Below are 20,757 nucleotides of genomic sequence, written 5' to 3'. Positions count from 1 at the left end.
TTATGTGGACGGGACTTGTTTACCATTGAGCTCTGCGACTTTACTGAGAGAGGGATATTTCCAGACAACAACATTGTTGTGGGCATATCCATGAGCAGAGACCAGCTCCTTGTAGTTGGGTGCAAACACCAGGGATGAGATCTAAAAAGTTGGATTGGATGAGACATGTAGTCAAACACATTTTAGTGGGAATGACCATTAAAACCGAACTGTGTGGAACAGGGATGTCAAACAGGTGCAGGGCCAGAACCGGCCAAGCAAAGTCTCCATTTAGGCCCACTGGACAGTTCTTGAAAGTGAAAGAAATGATTTTGAACTTGAACCAGCTTTTCCTATTGATAAAGACCTTCCACATCGCCATTCATTCCACACTATAGTAGCTCAATACTATATGCACTTAAATATTAATACAGAAATGTTCATTTTAATCCTCTACAACTATTTAAATCTGTTATGCATTAACAAAAAGTGGAAATTTTGGGCGAGACCTTTATTTTACAATATAGAAAAACTGAGAAATGCTGTTGAAATTTTATTCTATATTAAGAGATTTCAGAGATTAAATGTTTAAACTTCTTTACACTGCCAGAAAACGGAGTTTTACTGATCGGGGCCATTTCAGAACAATGTGAGCTGTATGTGGCCCACAATGTAAAATTAGTTTGACATCCCTGGAAGGATGCAGTTACCTGGGACTGAGTGTCAAGCGAACTGATACAGGAGCCACTGTTTACATTCCAGATACGGATGTGGCGGTCGCTAGTACCACCTCCAGATGCAAGGATATTGGGCTGCCATGGACACCAGGCCAGAGCCTAGAACAATGGAAAGGCATACACAAGTGGCAACGAGAATATTTAAACTTCAGTCTTCATTAAATTTTCACAAGGAGCAGGAAGGGAGAGGAAACTGAAAAGGAGAAAATTAGCATATTGAACTTCTGTTTGCTGCTCACCTTGACTGCTCCCTGATGTTCGCTCCAGCAACGGATCAGCTGGCTGTCGTTGCCAGCACTGCCCCCCTGTGCACGGGGCCATATGCACACCAAGTTATCATTGCCTCCACTAGCCAAGTATCGCCCATCAGGGGACCACTTCAGGCCGCACACTTCCTGTGCGTGAGCAGTCAGGGTGCCGATGTGATGGTCTGCCACCCTCACATCATGGTGGTGGATGTGTCCAGATCTGGAGCCACTGCAGGGGGTGGTGAAAGAGGAGAACACACACTTGAGTGCAAAAATGGAAAACACCAGGGAGATATCACCACCGTCTTTGGTAGGAGAAACATTTTTACCTGGAGACAACATGGTCATTCCAGCTCAGACTTCCAACCCTTGCTGTGTGGCTGGCCATGCTGCGCAAGCGCTTCTGATTTTCAACATCCCACAACTAAATGGAAATCAATACAATTTATAAAAAAAATATATATAAAACACATGTTCTGATATGTCCCATATTCATTTGGACTCAAGTGGCACGATGATCTCCACACGGACCTGAACCTTGCAGTCACTGGTGCCAACAGCTAGGTAGCTTCCCTCTTTAGTCCAGGACAGGGAGCAGATGTAGTCCTCTTCACGCTCCATCTTCATGAGAAGAAGGATGTCTCCTTGAGTGGCATCCCACAGGTAAACACTGTTATGAAGAGCAACAGCGAGAAAATTTCTACTGCTCCAATCAAGTAGATTCAAATCTAGAGGGGGGAGAAAAAAAAAGCCTAAATTAATATTGCATGTTAAAGTATTCTTAATTTACTAAACTAGGATGTTTATGCAACACTGAATTTCAGTTGGGTTCCTATTTATTAAATGGGAACATATATAAACAGGAAAACAACTTGGGAATGGTGTTGCTCTGAGATAGAGATCTCTCTCTCTCTCTTAAATGCTGCAGCGCATTCATGACGGAGCCTTGTCGTGATCTGGATAGTGTTTATACAGCCAGTCATGGACAACAATGGAAACAAAAATGACTTGCACTGCCATCTTAGCTTATGAGGTTGGAGGGCTGCTCCAACTTTCCTAGTAAGAAGTCTGACTTAAATATTCCAGCATGCAAGTCACGAATAAGGACTTCAAACCAAACATACAAGATTTGCTCTTTTAGAATCTATTGATCAGCGTCCATTCTCTGCCTTTCTGTAAATTTGTGGCATCATTTAAAGATTCATTGCAATTAAATAAAGTCAATTGTATAGAGATGTAAAATCCTCTTAAGTGCCCAACTTACAGAAATCATTTCTAAGATCAGGAGCATCCAAGATCCTGTCAGGAGTTGAAGATATGTATCTGGACTTTTTAATAGAGGCAGGGGTTGCTGTGTGAGTGTAGAGGACTTTTAGGTTGTTTTGGTAGCCTGTAAACAAGACAGAGCGACAATGAATAAAAAGAATTGCCTTCAATACAGCAGATATTTATAAAATGCACATATTTCTACCTTCTGGTGCATTAAGTGGTTTCCCTCCAAGATGGAGGATCTTTGCATCTTCAACGTTGTATCCATTCAGTGACACAGACCACGCTTTCTGGGTTTCCTTCAGACACAGGGAGCCACACTGATTGATATCCTACTTGTACAAATAGAAGCTTAAGTGTTTGTTACACAACTTACTGATGTAACTGATGTGTTTGTGTCCGCTGGCTCATTCTCCTTTGTCAGCAGGAAAGTTGCCACATCCATTTGCTTGCTGTTTCTGATGGGAATGAAACGATCACCCCCCATCTTGGATGGGGTTTGTTTCTTGTTTTTGCCTATGACCCATAAAAAAATAAATTTAAAAAAAAACAAACAAACAAACAAACAAACAAACAAAAAAAAAAACTTCCCAGTGGTTAACATTTGCAAAGCTTTCCCCGACATACGAGTATAAATGCAGACAAATACACTACCTGGCGTTTTGCTTGGTGTTTTTGATGAGCTCAGGGACACATTAGCAGACTTTCCCGGCGACAAGCCGCTCAGGGCGGATGTGTTTGATGAGCTCGCCTTTCTCTGCCACCTCGCCATGGGAGCGTTTGTGATCGGCATGTCCAGCTTCAAGATGCTGTGGATGTCGTTCTCAAACCCAAACTGCGCCATTTTATCAACGTTTTCATAGACCTGGACATCACAACAGATAAACAGTAAGTCCGTATCTGATTTGAAACAGTATAAAGGCTTACTGACAGCTACGATGCTCAGACTAATGCTAGGATAGCATCTGTCAAAAATGTCTTCATTTAAAAAGTAAGTCAGGTCCGATTGAAAAACTTCGCTATGCTTCTATTCTTGTTTTGAACGTTAGCTTAACGTGACCAAGCTAAACGATTGTGTAGCATGAATCCAATGAAAGAACGCGTTAGCACCATCGCTTAACCGATTAAAAATGATTTCACGTATAAACAAAACAAACTTAAAACTAGTGATTGAATTTAAAAGTATATTTCTGCAATTTCAAAATCAACACAATGACCTCACCTCGTCGAGAAAACGTGAAATGCAGAGAAGCACAAACTCTTGTCTCTCTCTCGATTTTGAATTTCGTGCGTATGACGCCACGACGTTTAAATGCCACAGAGCGCTCATGCGATTGGTTAGTTCAAGAAGCTGCAGTAAGCTCAGCGCATTGCTATGGTGACGTTTACGAATACGTTAACGTGATTGGTCAATGATACTTTCTTTAACGTATGAAAAGAAACCTCTCCACTTAAAGGTGTCGCCCTCTATCTGTAGTTTAGGTCTGCGCTGTATGAATTTAAAGAGCGACACAAAACTAAAGACCTGTAAGACGCTTTACTTTAAAACACGAGACCGCTATCAAGTATATTTTTCTGTATTTGAAGGCTAGTAAAATAAATAAATAAATATTGGGTTTTATTTTTTTTATTTAAGAATCTAATATTGGTAAATATTAATTTCAGGGAGAGTTTAAATATAAATATTTGCTGAGTGATTAAGCAAAAATCTTCTCATAGTCTGATAATATATTGTGTCTTTGCTCTTTGACTGATGTGTACACGTTGGTTTTCAGTCACCTTGACACACCTGTACACAGGTCTGGACCACAGCTTAAAGGAGGCACCTCAAACAAACATCTTTAGTATTGAACAAATAAAATATTTATTGTTTATTATGCACTATCATTTAGATTTAAAGTCATTTTCTTGTTTGCTTGGCATTTGGTCAATTGATTTACATCGGGGGTGTCCAACTCTACAGTTTTAGATATCACCCTGGGTCACCATACCTGAATCAAATGATTAGTTCATTACCAGGCCTTTGGAGAACTTCAAGACATATTGAGGAGGTAATTAAGCCATTTAAATCAGCTGTGTTGGATCAAGGACACATCTAAAACCTGCAGGGACACTGGTCCTTGAGGCCTGGAGTTGGACACCCCTGATTTACATGATCAGGATTTACTTTAAATAAAGTGATAACTCTGACATCACAGGTTAATGTGAATTCCAGATTATACTTTTATTCTGCTCTCCTCTTACCTGACATGCCAACAGAAAAAAAAAAAACTAAATAAAGCAGTAGGAAATAAAAAAAAGTAATTTACTTAAATAATCTCATGGCCAAGGAATCCCAACAGTGTTTGGTATAAAGAGACGTGCAACTACACTGAAAGCTTTTCAAGTAAAGATGCTGCAGTCACATTTTTAGTTCAAAACAACCAGGATTTGACACTTTGATCAGTCTCTCAGTAGCAAAACAACATAACATTTAAATATTCTACATAAAACAGAGTACTGTGCAATTTTAATGCAAAAAACAAAAGCTTATGTTTCACTGGAGCCAGGAATGTTACCTAAAGCTTGAATTACACATCGCAAAGGCCTGCTGATATTCATGGAGCTACGCTATCAGTTTTCATACAGAAATATGCTGGAAATATCATCTGTTTTTTTAGTATTATTACAGTTGTGAGGTATTGTAACAGAAGACGTCTACACAATTTCCCGATCATTTTCAGTCATTTCATTCATATCTCTGTGGTAATGGACAATTGAGCCAATGACACCTGTGGGGAAAGGAAAAACACAGATTATGGTATGTGACATGTTACTGAGTTCATGAATATGTGGTTTTAATCTCTAATGATACTTTTAATGATACTATAGTTACAGTCATTTTAGACAGACCACATGACTGGGCCACAAACACCTTTGAAAAGCAAAGGGAGTCTGTTTGACTTCACTTAATATTTAACTTTCTGAATCTTTCACTAGGACTCCGAGCAGAGAAATGCATGAAAATAAAGAGAACACATGACAGTTGTAGTTTTCTTACCTCCAGGGTGCCTGAAACCTGCATAGCAAGTGTGAAAAAGACAAAACACAGGAACATAGTTTACACTTCTCTTGGGTATAAGAGTCATTAAAATCATGTGACAGTTTAAAGTTAGGGCAGAGATAAAGGTCAGCACATTCTGTTAAATGACAATGTGCAACACTGGACTGCAGTCACCTCTTAAACATGCATCTTGTTGCTACATTAAGCAGTGAACAGTGAATAAAGGATGCACAACTTCATGCGCTGACATCTAAATGGAAAGAAAGAAAAATTCTCAATGCCCACCTTTTATTTTGTAGATAACGATGCTGACCATAATTAGTACACCAAACACAATGAGCGCCAGGAGTGGGACCAGAAGATGAAGGTGAAGAATTCCTGGAACTAAGAAAATATGTTAAATTTGTAACCCGACAGTCAACAAAAAAATTTCCGCTCCAAAACACGTATGTCCTGTATGTGGAGGTGAACTCTTGTAACTGCATGAAACAAAGTTGTTTTGTTTAAGTACATGCCCATTTTTCTGTTTTAGCGTCATATATAACTGTGCAAAAGTCTTGAGCTGCCCCTTATTTGTTTATATCTTGTATTTCAAGCCAGACTCTTGTCTTTTTTTACAAGTGGTCATTAACAACAGTTCAAGTCCAGACTTTCAAAGTTTTTCTTTGGACATTGGCTGCTTGACCATTTTCAGACAAATCTGTTGTATTTTTTTTATTGTTTGATAAGGCCATGTAACACTGACTTATGAATCATTTAAGCATAAACTTACCTCAAACAATAAACCGGTATTATGTTTGCTTATAGAGCACTTATAACGAACTTAGCAAAGAACCAATTTTAAATTGTGCTTTTAGGCTCTTTGTTACAAGCAGCTGTTCCCATTTTTTTTTAGCTGATTCTGAACAATACAAAAGACAACACAGTATGACAGACATAAAATAGTACCGTCTCAGTGAGTGTGTATTTGTAAAACATGCTTGAGGCTCTGTCATGGTTATGGGTTGTATTTCCACAAGTGGTGTTGGAGATCTTGTCAACAATGATGAAATTATAAATGTAGAAATTTTGAGCCACCAACCCTTAAAAAGCAGCTTAATGAGACCAGTTTCCATTTCCAGCCTAAAAATGATTCCAAAGGAGTAAAAGCACACCAAAATAGAAAAACCCACAGTGGTGCACTAGAAGAAGCCCAGAGAACTATTCCTGAATACTACTTAAAGAAATGACCGGAAAGCTTGCCTGAGAGAGTTCAGCGCGTGTTGAAGAATAAAGGTTGTCATACCAAATATTGACTTTCAAGCTTCTTACATTTGGACAAACTGGTTTTGCCTTTTTTTTCTTCTTTCCGTGCACGCTTACACATGTTTGAATAAATCGTTGCACCTACTTCAAATAAATGAGGGGTGGCTCAAAACTTTTGCACAGTACTGTACTACATTCCTTTACTACTACTTTCAAAGAGGCTTTTAAAACTAAACAACTGAAATGATTATGAGATACATTATTACGCATTTTCTGCATTTTAAAAAGATTAGCATTAAATAAATAAATGTCCTGTTTCTGGATAAGGAATTTCAGCATATCCTCAAATCAAATATGACACAGTAAGGATAAATTTAAACTAACTTTATTGTTTTCTACAGTAGCAGGCTAATCAAAGTTGACAAAGTAACATCGTCTTCTTATTCTTAACAAAGTCTGCCCAACTGTGATGGAAATGTAAGTCCTTAAATGTTCATTTTTTAGGTCTGTAATCACTGCAAAGGAGTTAAAGCTATCAGCTTAGTGTTTGTTCCAGATAATGACTCACTGTGAACAAAGGAGTCAATTTTGAAGAATAGAGGTGGTCATACCAAATATTGACTTTCAAGCTTGTTAGAAGTGCACAGATTTGTAGAAATGTACATTTCATAAGTCACTGCACTTATTTCCCATTTTCCTAGAAACATATAACAATAAATGAGGGGCGGCTTGAGACTTTTGAAGAGCAGTGTATCATTCAAGTATATGTCATTGAAAATATTTTGTTATTTTTGTATTCAGACATGAATTACTGCATATTATACTTATGGGTTGCTTAGAAAAATGTTATTACAGTTATTGCTGGAGAATCTGACAAGTTTAAAAAGGGCAGTCGGAGCAGGAGTAAAAAAGTTTCTCTAAGTTCAACACTTTATTGAACTGATTTTGTTCCGCAGCGCTTAAAGCAGGCAGGAAAACAGCCTGAAGTAAAATATACCTGACTGTTTCTCAGAAAGGTTCAAATGCTTCATCAGCTTGACGCATCCCTCCTGCAGATGGAGTCTCTCTGCTCTTGTTTGCTGCACTTCCTGGTCCCAAACCGCTTTGATGGCCACCGTCTCCTGTACGTGGGCTGTCCACATGTCATTCTGGTTGAGAGTCAGGTACAACTGGCTGTCAGCAAATACACGATCTGCCCAGCGCAGCTTAGACCCTTCCCACGTGCATTCTCGAGAACGAAGAATGGTGTGGTTACCTGTTGAGAGTTAATGGGTTGTGGCCCTGGTGACAACAATCTCACTTACACAAATGTTCAGTTGTAAAACAAGACAATTTGATTTTCTTACGTATTGAAGAGGTCTGGTTGAAACTGATAAGAGATGTTAGGAGTGTGTCATCTAATACGGCTTTGATAACTGCATTGAATTCTGGGCTTTTGCCCATTAAAGGAATTCCATTGAGAAGGACTTGCTCTTCAACCTGCTGACTTCCTGCCCTCCTCCACTGCTGGATCTGCAGTACGACGGTATCTAATGTAATATGGGCAAAAACAAAAACCAGATATAAATTTTAAAAACATAAAGAAAAAAGGAAATGCAATTGTAGCTTTATGTCAAGAGATTTATTCTAAATGACACTTCTTCAGCTGAGAGTGTCAGAGAGTGGAGACACACACGCTGCAGTTTTTACTTGCAAGGGCGGTCACAGAGCGCTCACATCAGAGTGGGGGCCCTGTGAAGTGCGCTCTGTTACCGCTCTGGTCTTTATTTATATACAAAAGTAATACAATAGTGAATACATCTGTTCATAGACAGAGGAATGTTAGTGCGTATGTATGTGCGTATGCAGGTTTATGTGTGTGTTGTGGGATTCAGAAGGGAGTGAAGATAAGAGTGGTTCAGCTCTTATTATCGCTGTGGGAAGAAACAAAGAAAGAGAACAGAACAAGTTTTTGTAGTGAACAACAGTCTAACACATCAAAAGGTCATCATGCAGTATTCTATCATATGCTAACTTATATCATTAAAAGCTTATACTGACTACTAAGTACAATTTTCTATTGACACTTTATTTATTTCTTGTTGTCTTTTATGGAGATGGCGTGAGAGATAGAACCACACACAATAATTTATCATATTATCATGTGAGCATTATTAACAGCAAGCTTTAGTTTCCTATGGACACGTTTCACATGGTGTCACAGGAGATGAAAATGTGTGAGCTGTGAGGAAAAAAGTTTTTTCATTGGTAATATGAAAATCTACTGTAGTATATTAATCTTTTTGTGTCATTGTAGAGTCATATAACCTTGTGTTGGGGGTGTGTGGAGGGGCGGGCTTTAGCACTCAAACAAAGATAGTGCTTTGTTTGACTAATATATTGCTTTAAGGTTTGGAGATGATCCAATGGGCAAACTGTAAATGGGTGCTAAAAAGGAAGATGAAAGTCAAATGCTTAGTCAGCCTAGGTACTCGTGTCCCACAAGTATATTGTTGCAAAGTGTGAAGACAATCCATAAGAAATTGTGGGTAATATGAAGTTTTTGCTGAACCTTGATCTTGACCCAATTTTCACCTAAATGATCTCGAGCTGTTTTTGGTATCTACCATCACACAAAGTCTGAAAATGATATCCCAAAAAACTTTGGAGCACTAGATTGCAAACACAACCAATTACATAATCCCTCCCTTAGAGGGGGAATAACCAAATCACACTGAACTGATGTATCTAACTTTCACTTCACAAAAGCAAAACTGAAAGCAAAAGCTAATAGCCTTTCTAGTAAATATTTTGCATTTACCATACTTCTGCTTTCTGGAGCAGGATAGACATTTTATGTTAATCGCATGGTGTGAAATAACAAGATGCGGTGATTTCTACATTCTGTCACACAGTGTTTATAGTTGATTAAATAACCAACACTAAATCAAGTCAAGTGCAGCTCTTTGAAATGCTTTGCAGCGTCACATCCCTCGGTATATTTTGATTGTTTTTCATCTCTCCTTCTCTCTATATATATATGCATATTTTAAAATTCACTGCATTTGTCAAATTGATGCAATAAAAGAATCATGTACTGTGCAAGTTGCCTGTTTTGTATCTGGATAACTTTATACAATTCAACATAAGACGCCCACAGATAACTTTTGTTTGGTTGTTTCAGTTTCTGATTACATGGCCAGACATTGTTTTATATTCCTAGGAGTCCTGCACATACAAATAAAACGACCTGTGAAAGAATTAAATCCAGTCAAATCCACCACCCGAAGATTAAAGAGAATAACAGAAAATGGGTGGATTCATGCACTGTTTGAAGCTGCTGAAAGCCGTCCCTGCTGTTCTGTCAAAAGAAATTAAGCAATCCTATACATTTTATTTATTTATTTAATGAATTACAGTGAAACCATTTTTTTTTAAAGACGTGATTCCTACCTGCATCGACAGGAAGACTCCGGCATACGTGAAATGATAGGATCAAAACAAAGCGCAATGAATACATTTCTACACGCGTACAGGACTGTACTGTAGCTGGCGCTCGGTGTCAGATTCAGTGTTGTTCATCTGTCAAAGAAGCACAAACTCCACAGCAGCAGTGTGCTTTAAGCCATTTCCTCATTAAAATGGTGCTCGAAGGATGACCAATCCATCAGGCTTTAACAGAAACTACTCCACAGACACAACGACAGCAATAGTCGGATAGACCCGATCCTCTAGGCGTTTACGTTTCGGTTCACCTGACTTCAGGCTTCCGCCTTGCTTTCTCTTTTGGCTGTCCGGTGAGGTGGAGTTGCTGTTGGTGTGTGTGTGTGTGTGTGGTGGTGGTGGTGCGGGGAGCATGTGGGGCAGCCAAAGGTCATTTAAGGTAGCTTTCAAAACAGCGAAGTTAAGAAGTCAGAGCAAAGGACTCGACTGATAATTCAAAACAGCGCTGCGTAACCATGGAAACCGTAAATAATTAAAATCAGAGCCATCACGTCATCTTTATTTATTTTTTTTCCATCTGTATGTAAATATTGTAACTCAACGCATTTATAGATTCATAATAGTCAAAAGTTGCCGGACTGTCTCCTAATTTAAATCCACCGGTAAGTACCGTCACCGCCTATCACGTGACGAATTCTGAACCCTGACACGACTCTGACTTATTCAAGGGCTCTAGCACCTGTATGTTTCTATTACTTTATTCTACCCTGCTTGTGTTTCTACGACAGGTATGCACTTTTGGGGGAGACGCACTAAATTTAAGGTATTTATAGAGGGATAACCCTGAGCCTGATATCCCTGAGAGCAGATTTCTCCCTTTGCTCAAATCCTGCAGTCAGTCCAGTTTAACACAGCTGCTGTCTGCTGTCAGAGATGTGTTGAAAGTGTAAACAATGAAACTCAGTTTATATGCTTAAATTGACTTTACATATAGCACTTTTCTACTCTGTGTGAGCACTCAGAGCATCTTCTTACTACGAGTGTTATTCAGCCACACACAAACATTCGTACGTGTGCTTCTTTCTATGTCTAAGAACTTTGCCTAACATTTGCACACACATACTTCAATGGATGCATCTGGGGCGACTTGGGATTTAATATCTTGCCCAAGGATACTTTGACATACATGCTGGAGGAGCCTGACCTTCCAATTAGCAATCTGATCTGATTGTGAATTATGGAGTCAGTCCGCTTAACTTCAGGCTGGGTTGTGATGTCTCTGAGTTATCGAGTTTTACCCTCAAGAGAGGAAATGAAAAAAAAGTCAAAACAAATCAGCAGACTGAAGCTAGCACAGGAGGAAAAAAAGATGTCTGCGCTTACTACTAAAATACATTTACTCCTCTTTGTATCATGGAATAACGAGGGACCAGACAGATCCTCATCGGGCCATTAAATTGTTCTCTGCCAATTTAGCCTCTTGGGGAGAGTGCATAAGAATTGCTGTAGTACAAACAGTTAACACAATACTTTAGCAGATTACAGTATGCATAGTCTTTAATCTTAAATTTCTTTTTTTTTTTTTATCCTTTTTGCTGGTGTACTGAGGAAAAAATGACTTATGGACCCACCTGTATATTGTATATTCTGCGGTTTATATGTTTGCTGTGCCTTCAACTTTCAGACAAATGTTCTAATTTTGTCATTACTCTTCTGAAGAGTTAATATTTACATTTGTGCCTTGAGTTGACTGGTCAATGATTCTGGGAGGTGCAGCTTAGAAACATATTTAGCTGCTAGTTAAGCATGAAAACAACCTTTATTCTCCTATCCTGGCGGCCACACCTCTGCTTACCCCCGATAACATGTCAAGTAAGAATTGTATGTTCCTTTTTAAAAAAAAATCATATCTAACACGTTACACAATCACACTCATGCCGTCATAACAGAAACACATTGATTAGACACCGTGGGCTCAAATCGGCAGTGTCTGCTTGTTATGTTTTTAGAAATTTTAACTATCTGGATGCTGATGTTGTAATCAGGTCTTTTGTGGACGACAGCAGTGCCTCAGTCTTATGCAAGGGAATTCTTAAGATGGGCGGTACGTAGCACGCATGGGAAGTGGTCGTATAAACAACCTGCTGTGGTACTGCAGGAAATGAGCACAGAGGCAGGGCTGTTTTATGTTACATCAGACAGAATTACTTTAAGCACCCTTTTCACCTTGTATATGTAAAGTGGTGCTGCTCACTTTAAATTGTCATCTCTCCCTCTTTTGAGTCATTAATGTGCTACATAAACATCAACATTTTTACAGTCTGCGCCAAATAATTGCTTAAAACGCAAATAAAATAACAGACCTTCCAATCACAAGATATTCAATTCAGTTCTATTCAGTTTTATTTATACAGCACCAAATCACAACAACAGTTGCCTCAACGTGCCTTATATTGTAAGGTAAAGACTCTACAATAACACAGCAAAAAAAAACCCAACAATAAAATCTGATGATGATCAATCAGATTACCCTTATGAGCTAGCAGCTGGTGACAGTGGGAAGGAAACACTCCTTTCTAACAGGAAGAAACTACCAGCTGAACCAGGGGGGCAGCCATCTGCTGTGACTGGTTGGGGGTCCACAGGGTAGACAGATAAAAGAGGTGAGTAAAGCAGAAATGCTCAATGCATCATGGGATATGCATCTGGACTTATTTTGCAGTATGCAACCTTGCAGTGGAGGGGATCCTGATAGTCATACACTTTGACCTCACTGGCGCACATGATGGCAAGGTGGGGTAATATCTCACAAAGGAGTCTTGGCACTTTAATGACCCTTGCCGTAATTCAGAATCGTGGCTCATATGACTTTTAACTAATTACATGATGACAGGATGTGTGAGTGACTCAGAACCACCTCCAACAGGACTATCCCATCTGGGACTCTCCTACTAGAAATGAAACATCTTCATAAATCAAAAAGAAATCCAGGTGCCTTCATTTCAAGCACTTGGCTACCAGGAGCTGATGACTAAGAACCTACAAAGACATACAGTGCCCTAAAAAGACATGTTTCTTCACGTTCTTTGTTTCTTTTTCCCCCCTCTTTTTTTCCGCATATTTGTCACACTTAAAAAGTTAAGATCATAAAACAAATTTCAATATTAGATAGATATAACCAGAGTAAATACAAAATTAAGTTTTTAAATGATCTCATTTATTAAGGGAAAAATGCTATCCAAGCCTACCCAGCCCTGTGTGAGAAACTAACTGCACCCTTATTAAATCATGAATTAACTGTAACTGAAGTAACACATTTTTTTTGAAAAGTGAGCTCAATTTCACTACATACCGAGGCCTGATTGATGCCAGACCTGCTGAATTGAGAATATACTTAGACAGACCCTGTCAGACAAAGTGAAGTAGGATAAGATTTCAAAAAGCAACACACTGTGTCAAACTCAAGGAAAACATCTTTAATACAGTTATTGGTTGCAATCTAAAGAAACAGCTGACAAACAAAGCTAATAACATCTATCAGTCTGAAAGGGGTTACAGTGCTCAAATTAACCAACATGTTAGGTGTCGTGCTGCTGCAGAACAGTAGTAACAACTACCAGACCTCACAGTCACAGCTGTGCTGCTGCTGCAACCACCAGCTGTGGAGAAGGAGGAAGCCACAGAGGAAGATGAGATTAACGTGGTAAGAAAATAGATGAAGGGACATAATTAGGAAGGTAGGATTCAAGGATTCAGATGAAATGAATGGCTGCTCTGATCATGAGTCATTGCTAATAGCTTTTAAATGTGTAGCTTTTAATTGTCCCATGCTGCAGGGCAACTAAGAACTACCCCTACAACAACTGTACCAACCTGATGCCAGGCCCAATTGTTTTGTCCCAGTCCAGCTCTAACTGCATGTATAACATCTGCTGAACAGATTTTTAAAAAAAGAAAAAAAAAAACTGCACTGTGCAGTCTAACAGTTTTATATTCAGGTGTACCGTGTGAAATCCAATAAGTTACAGAATAAGAGAGGAAATAAAAACAGCTTGCATTTGAAATTTTAAACTGAATAATGCAAGTTCAACAACGGTACTCTCTTGTCAACTAGTAGTGTTACATTTATGTCCTGAGTTATATAAACCTTACCGTATAATTTGTTGATGCTCGTTTCCAGCGGCCTTCAGCGCCCCCATGTGGCTGATGTCAGTGTACGCCTCCACTGGATTGGCTGCGCGGTTGTCAGGAATGTTTACAGGAAACATGGCTTCCCTGTCTGTTGGAGAGCTTCAAGAAATGGAAGGTGAGTAGCCAAATTTTCAATGGTGCAGCCGTGTTGTGATCGATATAGCTTGGTAGCCTGGCGGAAATTTGGATAAAAGAGTCTTTTTTCATCTGAGCACGCTCCTTGATGTTTTTCTCTTGTGACTAACCAAACCTTCATCCTTGCTTTGCTAGCTAACAGGCTAATAACAAGACGCTAGCTGACGATATTAATTTAACGTCAGTTCATGCTATCTTTATAAAGGCCATCTACTGCGGCGTTTCAGGGTATGTTGAGTACCCCATAGTCATAGACGTTTATTTGTTTCCCCGTCCATGTAACATGTTTCAGATTCAGCTCGTAAAAGCTGCTAGCTGTGATACAGTCAGCAACCTAGCTGGCTAACGTGCTTAGCAATGTGTGTGTTCAGTAGGTAACGCGCGTTCAAACTGATTTAAAAAAATGAAAATAAAGCTGGGACACATCCCGCAACATGTAATACTAATAGATAAAATCCGTTGTAGTGCTTTCACATTTTTCCACGCATTTTTCCACAATTTGAGCGCGTTGCAGAGCACAGAAATGTGCACTATCACGATCTTGTCATAGTGGAGACAGAGGGTGGCTGCTCCAGATAAACCTGGGCTTGGCATCATCCAAATGTGTGTGTGTAACCAGTCGGAAGCTGTGAATCTTTGTTGAGGTTTTGAGGCTCTCTTCTGTTTGCGTACTGTAGTGGACCGGAGGGGAGAGTCTGAGGAGTCTGGTGATGATGAAACCAGGAGGAAGAGCATCAATGGCGATGTGGACCCTAATCAGCCCACTGCTACAAGTAGGTCATCATCACCTCCTACCCAGCCAATAAATGTGTTTTAGTTTACAAATTAGGCATGCTGCTTGTGTTATTTTCTCACAAAAACTTTCTTAGATAAAATCTTTATGTGACAATATGTTTGTGATTGCAGTGGATGCTTTAATTTAATTTCATTCATTCTTGCTCATATTAAAGGTAAAGAAGAGTCTCCTGTTGACATGGACACCATAACTTTGGACCCTGAGGAAGAGGTCAGTTTAAGTTTTGAAGAACTTGCCTTTCATCTCTGATGACTTGTTTTGTTTGGAGTTTAAGAAAGTGAAGATTATAGTGTTAGAGTTCATATTAACAGTGATTTTTGGGATTTACAAACTTCTGTGTGTAAATCTGTATACAGGTGCTGTACCATAATGGCTAGTAACCATAGACTGCGTGATCTCTTATGGTGTCTATATTTCTTTCTAGGATGTCGATCTTGTTCACTGTCGTATTGGAAAGATTGAAGGACTGGAGGTGCTACAAAAGGCTAAAGTAAGAATTATTTAGGTGATGCTGTTGGCAGCAGTGTCATTGGCGTCTGAGGCGTTTTATTAGCATTTTGGTTTCATCTGCATTTTTAAAAAAAATATTAATCTCTAAAATAAGGACCTGTCACATGCACTTTAATTCTGCTCTTGATGGTATCCTCTGTTATTTTTGCCTCTCCTCTCTTCACGCAGACACTCTCCTTACGGCAGAACCTCATAAAAAAGATAGAAAACCTCGACAGTTTGAGTGCCCTGCGAGAACTAGATTTCTATGACAATCAGATCCGCAAACTGGAGAACCTGCACAACCTCACAGAGTTGGAGTAAGTGTGACAAAACTGTGATTCTTACGTAAGCCTAAACAAAAGTCTAAGATATCAAGGTATATTTATTCTGAGAGGGACTGTTGTTTTGCCAACCCACAGGCAGCTTGACATGTCATTTAACGTTTTGAGGAAGGTGGAGGGTTTGGAGCAGTTGACTCGGCTGAAGAAACTTTTTCTGCTTCACAACAAAATTAGCAGCATTGCGAATCTGGAGCACCTCACAGGTCTGGAGATGCTGGAGCTCGGCTCCAATCGCATTAGGGTGAGATACGAAGGGACTGTGCTGCACTGAGAAATTGTTTTGAACTCCTTATGTAAATAATGGGTTTTGTTTGCAAAATATAAATGAAGATTTGTTGGAAAATGTAAGTTGTGATGTGATTTTAAAGTGTTGCCTCAATGTTGTTGTGTTCACAGGTCATTGAAAACCTGGATTCACTTACATCTTTGCAAAGTTTGTTTCTTGGCACTAATAAAATAACAAGGCTTCAGAATCTGGACGCTTTACACAACCTGACTGTTTTAAGCATCCAGGTATCATCACGCATATTCATCACTTGATTACAGTTGCACACGCTCCAGGCAACCAATAATCATTGGGTTTGCATTTACTTGCAGAGCAACCGGATTACGAAAATTGAGGGGCTTCAGAACCTCATCAACCTGAAGGAGCTCTATCTGAGCCACAACGGCGTTGAGATCATTGAGGGGTTAGAAAACAACGTGAGTTATAAGCTTTAAGGCACACATTTCCAAGACACATAAAAGAAAATGGGGTTCCATACTGTTGAATTGTGCAAACATGTAACAGCAATGTTTGTTTTTCCGAACAGAAAAAACTCACCACCCTCGACATCGCAGCCAATCGAGTAAAGAAAATAGAAAACATCAGCCACCTGACGGAGCTGCAGGAGTTCTGGGTACAAATAGTTTGTTTGACATGTTATTTAATGTACAGCCTCAGTACAGACAGCCCATTTTTCACTGCTGACAGTTTGACAGAAGAAGAAAAGTTTCTTAGAACATTAACAAAATTTAACGTCGGCATGCATTAAAAGACAACCATCATCAAATAATTAATTACACCTTTGCTTGTTAATAAAAATGTTGACATTGTGGGTAGAGAACCGATAGAAGAGATCCTGCTGAGGTGGAGGTATGCGCTGGAGAAAAGAGGAATGAGACACCTGGGAGATGGGTAGAAAAGTGAAGATGCAAGGAGTAGAGGCAGTGAAGGTGGATGGGTTTAATTCCCCTGGGTCAGTTATTCAAAACAACAGTGCGCAGAGAGGTGAAGAAGAGCGTGGAGGCAGGGTGGGTGGATGTAATGAAGGCGGACATCCAGAGGGCTGGTTGGACAGAGAGCAAAAATGACAAAATAAATGACAGAAAATTCAAAGTAAGACATAATTAGTTGAAGTACTCGTGTATTTGTATCGCATAATTTTTTTGTTGAGCAGCACATTTAAAATGAAACTTTCTTAAAAGTCAATTTTTGTTGCTACGTTCAGTGTGTTGCTCTTTAAACAGTGGGTCAGTACAAAAAGTTTCAAAGTGTAGTTCTTATATTGTTATGAGTTAAACTGATGGTGCACCCTCACTGCTCTTGTTGTTTTGTAATATCTCCTCAGATGAACGATAATCAGATAGATAACTGGTCTGACCTTGATGAGTTGAAGAACGCCACTTCTCTGGAGACAGTCTACCTTGAAAGAAACCCTCTACAGAAGGATCCACAGTACCGGCGAAAGATCATGCTGGCGCTGCCCAGCGTACGCCAGATCGACGCCACCTTTATCCGCTTCTAAGCTGCAGCGTACGATTTACCTGCCAGCTTCACAGTGTTCTCCCTCACCTCCCTGCCTGTCCTGCCTACACAAACAACAACCTTTGGAATCACATTGGCCTCACTCGATTATATAGCTGCGTCACACATTCCAACATATAGCACACCCACTGCTCACTCAACATACATGTATGCATGTATGCACTCATTCAAACCTTGAATCTGTACTTTTGTGTGGAAGCTTTTATTTATTAAGGTGGACCTGTGAAAATGAAAAACTACCATACACTCATTTCCACATTTTTTTTCCTCTGCACCCTTTTCCCCCCTTGTGTTGTTTTGCATTTGGGATGTGCCGTTTTCATTCATGAAGTGGAGGAAATTATGAAATCAGTCTTATTTATCACACTATTGAAGTTTCACTGTTATTATAGCAGAGGAATTCTTAACATTGGAGGCATTGTTGTATATTTAAGGGATTTTGTGAGTTTACTTCTTTCATTTGGGCGGAGAAAGGCTGGGGGTTTTTTTTGGGGGGGGGGGGGGGTTGTTGAGACATTAAGTAAAAGAACAATTCAGCATTAAAGGGAACGTCTATAACATAATAGAAGCTGCTTATGTTAAACCTTGGGATATAGCTCACCATTGCATTCGGCCTCAAAACTGTTCCACACTTAGTACCAACTGTGACAGTTTGAGAAGCCTCTAAAACGAAGCTCACTGTGCCATAATGACATCATGCTGACTCAGAGCAGCGCAGTAAAGGTGCAGTTTCATCAGTCCTTTTTAAGGAAAGCGGATCCTTTACGGCTTGATTTACCATTTTAATAAACTGGTTCTATTACTGACAGAAGGGGGATTTTTATTTTATTTTTTTGATGTCCAGCAGCCTTGTCTGTTCCTTGTTCAGAGATTTTACAGCTTATAGATCCATTTGCTGATTAACAAGAGTGACCTCTGCAGTAAAATAAAACTCATGAGAATGTAAGAACAATTAATGTGTCCACAATGATGGTTTTGTAATCGGTGGTGCCGTCACTTTTTTAGTTTATTTTTATTTTTTTAGCCTTGAATGCATCACTGATTACTATGACAGCGTATTAGGGCCACATTGAGAAAAAACAAAAACGTTGTTGCTCATTTTGAGAATAAAGATGACATTTCGAGATTAAAGGCGAAATGTGGAGATTACCGTTGTTGTTTTGAGACCAACTGCCACGGTTGCACTACCCTCTAAAAAATGCCTTGTTTACATGAGTTAGTGAAACAAATTGTGATCAAACATACATCCTCTTTATTGGACGAGAGTGTAACCACTGGTAACCTCACATCTGTCCACTGCCAGTCATTTCGTGTTGTACAAATCAGCTCTTCTGAGTTTGTGTGTTTCTGTATAAACTTTTCAACGTCCTTAAAAGAAATCATTTCCTTCCTTGTTACTCGATTTTACTAACGCAGGGGGTATAAAAACCATGATAGTTTGTCTGGAAACAACTGTAACCTCCACATTTTGACTGTTTTTCTCAAAATGATTGATAATATTTTTTTCATAATGTGGCTGTAATACTTCATAGATTAAAGCTTGGTGATTTCTTTGGCTAAAAAAAATGCTCATAAAGTTTATTTGAACCGATAAAATCTAAATGTAGATTTTTCCTTCATTTACATTCTACTGGCTGGTTTGATCTCATGATAACTAATGTAAGATAGACTATTAATGCTGCTGGTACAGACAGTCTTTATAAACTACTAAACTACATTCAGCAGATGTGTGAAGACACTGCATTGATTCATTTGGCATTTAGGATGGCTTCCAAAAAAAAAAGAATTTCTGTGTATTTATTGACAACATTTAATACAGGATTTTCTCAGATCAAAAAATACAATGACTGCCTGGAACCAAAGTTAATAGATTACTCTTTGGGTCTCCTGTATATAGTACTCCTGTATATGCTTGAGTGCACTTGGTTTTATCCCTGGTACAATTAAAATGCGATGCATCTTTTATATGAAATATGAACTCCCCACCTCAGGGCTTTTAAGTTCACACATGATTACAGTAGAGAAGCATCAAATTTATGTGCATTAAATGAGAAGTGCTAAACGAAGTGCTCCCTTTGCACTCATAATTATAACCTGATTTTATTTGGATTCATTGGAAACCTTTGAATCGTTAAAAGTACCCTGAGTTGGCATTTAAATCTCCCACTGTAGCCTAAAACCCACGCTGAAATGTTGGTTTCTATCGTAGAACAGCTGTTTATTATGCTTATGATCACAGCCTTTTTAAATCCAGTTGCTTGTGATCGTGAGCATAAATTAACAGTAGAACAATTATCAGACTATCAGCACTGACGTTCTTGCTTAATTGAAATGAATGTAATGTTATTTTTATATTCAGCTTGACTGAAACTGGCCAGTGGGGTTGAAAGTATCACGTTGTGTATTTGTAAATAGAGTTTGGACATGCCATGATGTAGAAAGTCAGTTCCACCATCACCTTCCCTTTGTAAAGTGACATTCTTTTTCCTCTTGTTTTGTTTTCACCCGGCAGCACAACAGATTTGTGCGAGATACTTAAGATGACATGACTCTGACTGGTCACTGAGGGAGCAGCTGTTCAGATTGCTGTTTGCTCCTTGTTGTTAGGACTGAGTCTTCAGGTTTTGGGCTTGGTTGATGCCGTTTTCAAACTGAATGTATGAAGCAAATAACAATAAAATGACACTACTTAAGAAGCGGGTTTGTTTAGTTTTAATTTCAAAGATAAAGAGTCTCATAAAGCACAGTGTGAAACTTGATTCACCGTCAAATGATTATGTACCTGGGTATTAAAGGATCCTTTATTATGACAGCTGCTTAATAAATTAGATTTGCTACATTAACAGCCAAAACAATAACAACACACTATGAAACCCCGCAGCTCATCATCTGTCTGAAACAAGCTGTTTTAGCTGCATGGCCATTTAAGCCAAACTTTGAGTCTCCTGTGTATTAGAACTCGTCCTATTGGCTGCCCCCAGCAAACAGACGGTTTAAATCACAGGTGGGTGGGGCTTGCTATGCTCACATTTTAGGGGACATCAATCGTGA

General features: G+C 39.1%; 3 protein-coding genes across 3 annotated transcripts in view; 1 reads left to right on the top strand and 2 right to left on the bottom strand.

Moving 5' to 3' along the window:
* cdc20 (cell division cycle 20 homolog) overlaps positions 1-3,563 on the bottom strand; it is a 3,814-nt gene extending 251 nt beyond the window's left edge. The window contains exons 1-10 of the mRNA XM_085378314.1: positions 3,456-3,563; positions 2,888-3,098; positions 2,610-2,749; positions 2,436-2,532; positions 2,229-2,354; positions 1,496-1,692; positions 1,294-1,388; positions 956-1,193; positions 690-815; positions 24-141 (exon numbers count right to left, since the gene is read on the bottom strand). Coding sequence (XP_085234440.1) covers positions 24-141; positions 690-815; positions 956-1,193; positions 1,294-1,388; positions 1,496-1,692; positions 2,229-2,354; positions 2,436-2,532; positions 2,610-2,749; positions 2,888-3,098; positions 3,456-3,563 — 1,456 coding nt within the window. The remainder of the gene's footprint in view (positions 1-23; positions 142-689; positions 816-955; positions 1,194-1,293; positions 1,389-1,495; positions 1,693-2,228; positions 2,355-2,435; positions 2,533-2,609; positions 2,750-2,887; positions 3,099-3,455) is intronic.
* Positions 3,564-4,930: 1,367 nt separating this feature from the next.
* On the bottom strand, positions 4,931-10,020 carry LOC146613443 (uncharacterized). The gene is made up of 6 exons (XM_085379126.1): positions 9,954-10,020; positions 7,868-8,050; positions 7,519-7,776; positions 5,562-5,660; positions 5,274-5,291; positions 4,931-5,004 (listed from the first exon to the last, which is right to left on the bottom strand). Exons 1-6 carry the CDS (start codon positions 10,018-10,020, stop codon positions 4,931-4,933), a joined length of 699 nt encoding a protein of 232 aa, XP_085235252.1.
* A 4,121-nt stretch (positions 10,021-14,141) lies between these two features.
* Positions 14,142-20,389, top strand: ppp1r7 (protein phosphatase 1, regulatory (inhibitor) subunit 7). The gene is made up of 10 exons (XM_085377672.1): positions 14,142-14,250; positions 14,948-15,043; positions 15,221-15,276; positions 15,491-15,556; positions 15,745-15,875; positions 15,978-16,140; positions 16,296-16,412; positions 16,497-16,601; positions 16,712-16,798; positions 17,510-20,389. The coding sequence occupies exons 1-10, from the start codon at positions 14,142-14,144 to the stop codon at positions 17,684-17,686; spliced, it is 1,107 nt and encodes a 368-aa protein (XP_085233798.1). The 3' UTR covers positions 17,687-20,389.
* The last annotated feature ends 368 nt before the right edge of the window (positions 20,390-20,757 follow it).

Source organism: Diplotaxodon limnothrissa, linkage group LG18 (assembly GCF_057381915.1).
Source record: "Diplotaxodon limnothrissa isolate DT_005_m linkage group LG18, D_limnothrissa_male_GT1.1, whole genome shotgun sequence".
Classification (NCBI taxonomy): Eukaryota; Metazoa; Chordata; class Actinopteri; order Cichliformes; family Cichlidae; genus Diplotaxodon; species Diplotaxodon limnothrissa.
Note: the sequence above shows the minus strand (reverse complement) of the source record. Positions and strands in the feature narration are given on the sequence as shown.

What these genes read in the sequence shown, in the direction of transcription:
- LOC146613443 (XM_085379126.1), bottom strand. Translation starts at nt 10,020, where the DNA reads ATGTATTCATTGCGCTTTGTTTTGATCCTATCATTTCACGTATGCCGG. An exon ending in GAGTCTTCCTGTCGATGCAG is followed by an intron (nt 8,051 to 9,953) that starts GTAGGAATCACG and finishes ATATTACATTAG; the next exon opens with ATACCGTCGTACTGCAGATC. An exon ending in CCTTTCTGAGAAACAGTCAG is followed by an intron (nt 5,661 to 7,518) that starts GTATATTTTACT and finishes ATATTTTCTTAG; the next exon opens with TTCCAGGAATTCTTCACCTT.
- ppp1r7 (XM_085377672.1), top strand. Translation starts at nt 14,142, where the DNA reads ATGTGGCTGATGTCAGTGTACGCCTCCACTGGATTGGCTGCGCGGTTG. An exon ending in CTTTGGACCCTGAGGAAGAG is followed by an intron (nt 15,277 to 15,490) that starts GTCAGTTTAAGT and finishes ATTTCTTTCTAG; the next exon opens with GATGTCGATCTTGTTCACTG. An exon ending in TCGGCTCCAATCGCATTAGG is followed by an intron (nt 16,141 to 16,295) that starts GTGAGATACGAA and finishes TTGTGTTCACAG; the next exon opens with GTCATTGAAAACCTGGATTC.